Source organism: Belonocnema kinseyi, chromosome 7, assembly GCF_010883055.1.
Source record: "Belonocnema kinseyi isolate 2016_QV_RU_SX_M_011 chromosome 7, B_treatae_v1, whole genome shotgun sequence".
Classification (NCBI taxonomy): Eukaryota; Metazoa; Arthropoda; class Insecta; order Hymenoptera; family Cynipidae; genus Belonocnema; species Belonocnema kinseyi.
In genome coordinates this window covers 70,006,333-70,015,125 of record NC_046663.1, presented here as the reverse complement: position 1 = coordinate 70,015,125, position 8,793 = coordinate 70,006,333, and the positions used below count along the sequence as shown (strand labels likewise).

The following is an 8,793-nucleotide window of genomic DNA, read 5'->3' as shown; positions in this document are numbered from 1 at the left end:
ATTCGACAACAAAAAAAGAACAGAAAGTTGAATTTCTGATGATGGCTACCTAAATACTCTGGGTGTGTCCGCAAGAGTGTGCAAAAGAATTTAAGTGCTCGTAGAAAATGCTCGACCTTTATGTAATTTGATAATTTAATTAGCATTTATAAGAATTTTGGATTAGGCTTTTAAAAATCGTATGTTTTATATTTATTAACAATAATTATATTATTTAAATTTTGGGGGAAAATGTGTCGCTTCAAATTGGAAAGGACGCTTCATGTAAGTCGTAAAAGAATTCAAAGTATGTAATAGAAAACATATTGTTTGCATTAAACACTGCCTTATTCAGGGTTGATACGATATACTAATTCATAAATTCTCCTAGGTATAACCCAAAAACAATACATTTTGAAGATTAATAGTATTAAACACTTTTTAGTTGAGTTTTCAAACCAAAAAGATAAATTTTTAACCTAAGAAGTGAACTTGCAACTAAAATTATGAATCCCCAACGACAAATATGATTTTTTAATAAAATATTTAGATGAATTTTTAACCAAAAAGATTATTTTGTACAAAAAAAGACTAATTTTCAGCAAAGTACATTAATTTACTGAGAATTTTTCATCTAAAAAAGATCCGTTTTCAATGAAAATTAGAATGGCTATAATGTTAGTAAAATAAATATTCAACCATAAAGAAACAAATTTTAAACAAAATAGTTATTTTCATCGATAAAATTATATTTAAACCAAAAACAGAATAATTAAATTTTAAATCAAAACAAACATTTTTTATCCAAAAAATTAATTCTCAACAAAATAATTCAATCTTAAACCCACAAGATGAATTTTCTACCAAAAAGATACAGTTTCAATAAAATATATAAATCTTTGCCTAGAAATATAAAATTACAAAACAAAACTAGAGAATAGCTAAAATCGCAGTTAGAAGAGTAATAAGAAAACGAGTTTTCCGCAAAATGAATTGATTTTTGCCTAAAAATTTAATTTTTTTTTAGAAAAAATGGAAAAGTTATATCATTTGTTATACAATTAATTTTCAAATAAAAAGCAAAAAAAGGAAAGTATGAACTATTGGAACAAATAGTGCAATTTTCCACCTAAAGGATGAATTTTGTGTAATAAAAAAAGAATTTTTAACAACATTTTTGTTTCAAACAAAGTAATGAATTCTTAACAAAAAATTAAATAGTAAAATTTTCTACAAAACAGAACATTTTTTAAGGAAAAATTACATTTTTATCAAAACAGGTACACTTTCCACACAAAAGGGAACAGTTCAAGTGAACTTTCAACAGAATCGACAAATTATTAACTGAAAAATTTAATTTTTAGGTAAATAAATTAATTTTCAACTAAAAAGATAAATTTCTACAAAAAATAAATAACCTTAATCTTCAGCTATTAAAATAAATTTTCAACAAAATAGTTCAGTTTTTAACCAAAGAAATTCATTCTTAAAAGTTACACTTCTAGTTAAAATAATTAATTCTAAATTAGAAAAAACTAATTTTTAATCAAAAAGATCAATTTTCAACTTATAAGATGAATTTTCTACGAAAGAAAACGAATTTTAAAGAAATTACATGAATTTGCAATCAAATATTTGAATTTTAAAGGAGTTTAAAAAAAGAAGAATTAGACACTAAGAAGTTTAGATATTCTCTTAGACATTCGAATTTTCAATCAAATACAAAAATTTTTAATCAAATATTAGAATTCTCAACTTAAGAAGATAAATTTCGAACCAAAAATGTACGAGTTAAATTTTCAGTTAAAAAAATTAATTTTTAATTAGAAAGTATAATTTTTAACAAAATAATTAAATTTGGAACAAGAAAAGGTTTATCTACTAAGATTATGAATCATGAACCAAATAAATAAATTTTTAACGAAGTCTTTCCACTTCCAACTAAGTAGCTGGACTGTCAACCGAAAAGGATTAATTATCAACGAAAAACGTGATATTTAATATTTCAACCGAAAAGGATTCTAATTTGATACAAAATGTAGTTGAATTATACTTAAAGTTTATTTTTTTGAAAATTCCGTAACTGTATCCGGTTTCCCCCGGTATTCCCTGACTTTTTGGAATTACCTGTTCTGTAGCAACTCCGTAATTTAAAATAGTATATTTTTATTTCAATCTAGAATGTAATTGTGAAAATATATGTAGTAATTAGGATATATATTTGTTTAAACAATGAATGCTTCAAATTCTCTTAAATTCTCTATGAATGCTCTGTTAGAGCTTAAAATACGAAACGTGTTTTCGAGAGCATTTGTACGACATAAATTCTTCGGCATTTAGTAACTTTACTACTCGGCAGCGTATGTATACTTTCAAGTCGATTATTTAAAAAAAATCCTAAATAAATTCTAAATGCTCCATTTGCTAAAAATTTAGTTAAATAAGGAAGATCAGAGATTGCTGGTTAAGATGTCGTAAAGACGTCGCCAAATTGTGTGCCCACTGGGTTGAATTCCGTTAGTAAACATATAATCTTCCCTATACTAGACCAGATTTTCTCGTTCTTTAAGAGTTATAGGTTCTCTTTAAAAATAAAATTCTTTTATATCTTTGGCATACATAGGGACGTTAGTCTTATCGCTTAAGTACGAGTCAGAGGCAACTCTCTCTTCAAACGTATTGTTTAGACTCTTAAACATTTCATCTTGAGTTTCTGGCATGAAAAATTAAATATAACTTTGAATTAATATCTCGATTAATTTACTATTTAAAACTATAAAACTTTCAATTTAATTATGCGCTAAAAATTAAATTTCTCAAAGGTACCAGTGAATCTCGTTCCTTCGTGGCTATTATAGCCAATTATCAAAGGAACTTCAATATCTTCTTTTAATAAATCAGCCAATGGTCGAAGTGAAACCAGATTGGAACATTTTGTGTCCAGAGTTGGTAAAGTGAAATGTGGAATATGGCTAATTTCTGTTGGAAAATAAAATGATAAAATAAAAAAAGATATTGTGACCTTACATCACGAATCTGCCTTGAAGGACACTTTCATTTGTGTTTCTAACATTTTTTGAGATGACACTGTGCGCAGAAATCTTACAGCTTCGATTGGGTCGGATGTTTTTTTCTCTGATGCAGAAGTTATTTGAAAGGCAAAGTCCTTATTTATATCTGGGAAAGCCCAGGGATTAATGACAGCACTACTTTGGCAAATTGCTTGTTGAAAAAGTCCTAGAAAATAGATAATATCATAAATTGTAAAAGAGAATGGTCCAACTGTATAAATTTATTTTTAATTTAGTATTTGGAAATCGGAAATTGCAGTAAGGGGGGAGATGCAATGATAATGAACTGATACAGATCCGGCAATCTCCCAAAAAAATAGTTAAATTCTCCTTATCACCTCCAAATTATTCTATATTTTGCTGAACTTACTTCAGGGCAGAAAATTGGTCCTTCAATCCCTCATTTCCTGGACATTTTTTCAACTACATATTTAGAAAACCTGAAATAATTTAAACAGAAATTGTAGAAACAATTTTTCTATTTTTTATTAGATAGTTGCTAGTACAATCTTTTTACTTGTCAAATATGTCAAGTTGGTAATTAATTGAAACAAAGACAATATCGTGTTTAAGCAAATAATCTGGTCCAAAAGAGTCTAAATCCCCTGAAGAAGCAGAAAATGCTCCGCTGTGAATCCAAACCATTAGAAGTTTTTTCCCGATAAGGAATTAGTGGCCAAATTGAGATACAAACAGTCATCTTCGCTAATAATTTTTCGAGACCACGGCAAAGGAGGTCGAGGATCCTTAACAAAAATATTAACTTAAATTGAATAATTTAATTTTAGAATTAAAAAATATTAAATTAGAATAATTGAAGAATAAGCAAAAAAGTGATAATTCCACTTAGGTCGTTAAATTAATATTTAAGTGGGTATCCCTATATAGATTGATGAAGAAATCGAGTTTTTTTATTGTACAAATCGAAAGTATAACATTTCAAGAGTACTCTGTTAAAATTTTAGACTGAAATTCGGAGTGTTTTAGCTTCTCTGGCTATTTTCGCTAACGTCCTTCAAGGCGCGGCTCAGGTAGGCAGGTGCGCGCTCGGACTTTAAACGCATTTATCTCGAAATCAGATTTTTCCGATTTTCCGAGTTTATGGGCACGAGAACTCAGCGAATTTTCAACTTATCGAAAAAAAACGCCATTTTAAAGATAATTTAATTGTCTAGTCGATATAACTCTTTGTTTTTGTGCAAAATTATTATTTAACCACTTATTTTCATAAACAATTTTTTTTAATTCTAATTTTTTTTATGTCATTTTGTGAAATAATTCTTCCCTGCTCTAAAAATAGGTATATGGACGAGGTCTATAAAACCAGAGGGGAAAAAAGTTGTCAACTTTCGCGCGTCATGGCTGATTGGTTTATTAACATTTTGCGTAAAAAATTTTTTTATTATAATGAAACGTCAATAAATATAGGTTCAAATTTGAGATCGAAATATTTTGTAGTTTTGTTACAAAAAATTCCCAAAGTTTTCTTCGATTTTTCGCTATCTATATAGGGATAGAATATTATCTTCGTGTATTTTAGACTTTTGTTTGCTACTAATAAATTTTGTATTAATTAATCAGTTGTCTCATCAGAAATCTGTCTCCTCGGCCCTCAATTCCTCTACAGGTGATGGGCCCAGACTCGTTGGAAAGACAGATGTCATTTTAGAAAAATAATAATCTATAAGTGCAACGTTTGTGAGGGGAAGCGTCTATTTGTAAAATATTTTCCCAAATGAATACGAAACACTCAGTACGCGTGCAAGCGCTAGGAAAGAAAATTATGCCATATAGACAGTGCAAATGAAGTTTTTCTGATAAGAAATGAGACCTGGAAGTACGTGAATGGTACTACAACGTGACCAGCAGTCGATGTACGAGGCGGTCGGACAGCAACAGCAAGGGGCGAGACTGATCGTAAAACGCAATCTGATTTAGTACTTCCCACCCATCATTCCGAAATAAAACAGATTAAAAGATGTAATACCTCACGAGAAATTTGCCTAAAGCTAGAATACATTTACCAGTCAAAAGGACCAGCTAGGAATGCCACGCATTTGAAACAATAGATTTTACGTAGGATGCAGGAAGGCGACGATGTACGCGATCATATATCAGGCAAGTTCTTCGATGCAGTAGACAAGTTGGAGGAAATGGAGATTGCTATTAATCAGGATCCACTAGCAATCTTGCTTCTGTACATTTTCCCCGAAGCCTTTGAAAATTTTCGCAGCACTATCGAGTCTCGAGATAAGCTTCCTGCACCAGAACTCCTGAAAATAAAAATCATTTAAGAATCAGATGCTCAGAAGAATAAAATGTGCGAAAACGTCAAAAAGGCCCTGCAAGTAAGTGGTTGGAGTACAAGATAACAATCCAACAAGAAACTCGGAAAATCACAAGAGGGTAGAAGCGGCAAATCAACTAAGTCACAGGGTGCCTTTAAATTCAAAAACCACAAATGTAACACAGTCGGACACATGGCAAAGGATTGCCAGGAAAAACGAGGAAACGAACCGGAGAAGGCGGGAAATGTGGAGAAAATCTATCATCTTGCAATCAATGAAGAACAAGCAGAAAAACGCGAGCTAAAAATTTGGGAAACTCACAGTGCAAGTAAGTGATGTTTGGAAAGTGGATGCACATCGCACATGTGTAAAGATGGACAGAAATTCGAAAAATTCTCGACAGTAGATGAAAAGAAATCTGATTTAGAAATTTGGCATCAGCGCGTTGGGCATTTAAACGAGAGGGACCTGAAGAAAGTCCTTAGGGAAGGAAATCTAGTGAAAAGAGAGCTGGAAAGAAGCAAGGATTACATGCGGGCCGATGCGTACAGAGTCACTAGGAGGGGCCAAATATTTCGTATTCTTTATTGATGATCACACCAGATGATGCAAAGTTAGTTTCATAATGAAAAAAGCGCTGTATTTGAAGTTTTCAAAAAATATAAATCACTAATGAAAAATCAATTGAACGAAGGAATCATATCCTGGTGGAAATGGCAACGTTTATGTTACTCGAATCCAGCCTGCCTTCCCCATTTTAAGCATATACAAGGTTTAATTTGGAACAAAACCTGATATTTCGTACTTCAGGACCTTCGGATGCAAGGCTTACGCCCTAGATAAATATCCGGCAAAGGGAAAATTCCAGGCACGTTCGCGATAAGGCATTTTCATCGGTTTCTCAGAAGAATCAAAAGCTTACAGGCTTTGAGTTCCTACTAAAAGAAAATACATTGGTGTCGCGAGATGTAACATTCCCGGATGAATTCGAGAAAAGGGGAATTTGAAAAAGGAATTTATGAAAGTGAAACCTAATTCCACGAACATCACAAGAAAATATCCCCAAAAGAATCTTCTCAAGAAGAGCTGATGGAAGAAGAGAATGTACCTCAAGGGGAAGAACTTCCAAACGAACTTGAATCACAGGATGTTCAACTAAGAACAGCACCAGAAAGGCCACTTTTAAAAGAAATCGCTGGGGTGGGGGAAATTCCTTTCCGTGATGTCTGGAAGCCATGTTGATGATTGTTCATCTGATATCGAAGATGAATTCAAATCGCTTTTCGCAAACGGCACTTGGGAGCTCATTGCTCCTCCACAAGATCGCTACATCATCAGCTGTAGAATTGTGCTTAGAAATAAATACGGCCCAAGTGGAGAAATCGAAAGGCGAAAAGCACGTCTCGTGGCAAAGCGGTTCACACAACGCCCTGGAATTGACTTCCATGAAACTTTTTCTCCTGTCGTACGCCTGAACTCCTTCAGAACGATAACAGCTCTTGCAGTTGAAAACGATCGCATAGCTGAAAGAAAGAATTCGAGAAGAAATATATATGAGTTTGCTAGATTGATACGAAGATATTTTAACTCGAAAAGCTGAGAAGACGAAGCTAAAAGATAAGGAAATGCAAAATTTTCACACGAAAACCACCAGGATGATGGAAGATTTGAAGAAAGGAGAAAACATTTGTCTCATAAAGAAAGGTTTGTACATACCACAAGCTGGAGGACAGTGGCACGAGAGGTTTCACGCAGAGCTTCGTAAATTGGGAATGCAACCTCTCAACGCAGATCCATGCGTATACATTGTCAAGCGTGGTTATGATGTTATGATATTGGAAGTTTACGTCGACGAAATGATGTTGGCCTCGAAGAATCTCCAGTGGATTGCTGAGATAAAGGGAAAATTGAGAGTTCTATTTGATATCAAGGGCCTGGAAGAAATTCTTCATTGTCTGGGAATTGAATTTATCAAGGACAAGGATAAAATTCGAATTTCTCAGGGAAACTACGCTGAGGAAATTTTAAAGCGTTTTGGGATGGAAGACACATAGCCAGATGCAAAGTTTGTGGATACGAGTGTAAAACTAACACGGCCTGAATTTTGCAGCAAAGAAGATATGAAACAGTATCCTTTTCGAGAACTAATTGGCTCATTTATGTACTTGGCTGTGAGAACTCTTCCGGATATAGCTTTTGCAGTCAACTCACTGAGTCAGTATAACACTGGCTACACTAAGGAACATTGGGTTGCAGCCAAAGAATCCGGCGTTACGTAACAGGAACGCAAAACCACTGCATTACTTTAAGAAAAAAGGAATTGGACTAAAAGGTGTCGTAGAGGCAGAGTGGGGTGCCTCACAGTGCTCCAAAAATGGATTTTCGCTGACAAATTAAGCTAGAGGTTGTAATTTTTGGTCGATTTTAAAGTTTGAAAAAAGAAAATATTTTGCATAAAATTCCATACCAATCCCTGGAGGCCGAATTTCAATTTTCATTTTGTGGTAAATGTTATCTTATTAAACAATTCGAGAAAATCAGATGTTTCAATATATTATTTTTTATCTTCGTGTAATCCAATAAAGTACAATAGAAATCAATGCAAATTGATGTACCGATACAAATACCATGAGAAGAAATGATTAAAGCAAAAACTTCCCTGTAATAAACAAATTCTATAAACAAATATACATTTATGAAACTTTTACAGGATTAAATATTTTTTCTTCATGAAAAATCATCTTTAAACACATCACAATGTTATTTCAGATTAAAAATGTTATTAGGTATCAGTATTAGTCAGAAAAAAATAATTTTTTCACGAAGACTAGCTGCTGCGAATGACTGTGATATTATGTAGCTGAGAATTTTTTTCAATAATTATAATTGTTATTAATAAATAATATAAATAATTGCACTGTCTTTTGTGTTTTTGAAGAAAAAAATATGATATTTCACAAAGCCTTCCTGGCCAATGACTTTCCTATATAGTCTAGCTGAGAACTTTTATTCTAAATCAAAAATTTCAATTGCTATTAACAAATAATTTACACAATTGCATTATATTCGTAATTTTAATGAAGTAAAACTTGTTTTACTCGTTGCCATACTAGAATTTCAAAGTCTGCATTTGAAGAAGATTCACTTAAATTACTAGAAATATCGATAAATAAAAGAACGTTAACAGTCTTTTATTTTTCGGTACTCTAATTTTTAGTTCTCTAATTTTCCAAGTTCTGATGTGTCAATGTCGTGTATTTTGCTGTGCTATTATTTAATTTGAAGTTTCGATTTAATTGTCAATCAAGATCGTCTGCTTTGTAGCGTGTAAGATTTAATGTGAAATCATGCCATTAAAAAATAGGAAGAATTCATTTTGTAAGAAAGAAATTTTTTTCAAGAAGAATGAGTCTTGGTTAAATAGCGACTTTACAATTCCATCAGCATCTACTGAT

The 8,793-nt window shown here is 32.1% G+C and overlaps 1 protein-coding gene across 1 annotated transcript; it reads left to right on the top strand.

The window, feature by feature from the left end:
- The first annotated feature begins 6,560 nt into the window (after nt 1-6,560).
- LOC117176492 (uncharacterized mitochondrial protein AtMg00820-like) lies at nt 6,561-6,938 on the top strand. The gene has a single exon (XM_033366746.1). The coding sequence runs from the start codon at nt 6,561-6,563 to the stop codon at nt 6,936-6,938; it is 378 nt and encodes a 125-aa protein (XP_033222637.1).
- The last annotated feature ends 1,855 nt before the right edge of the window (nt 6,939-8,793 follow it).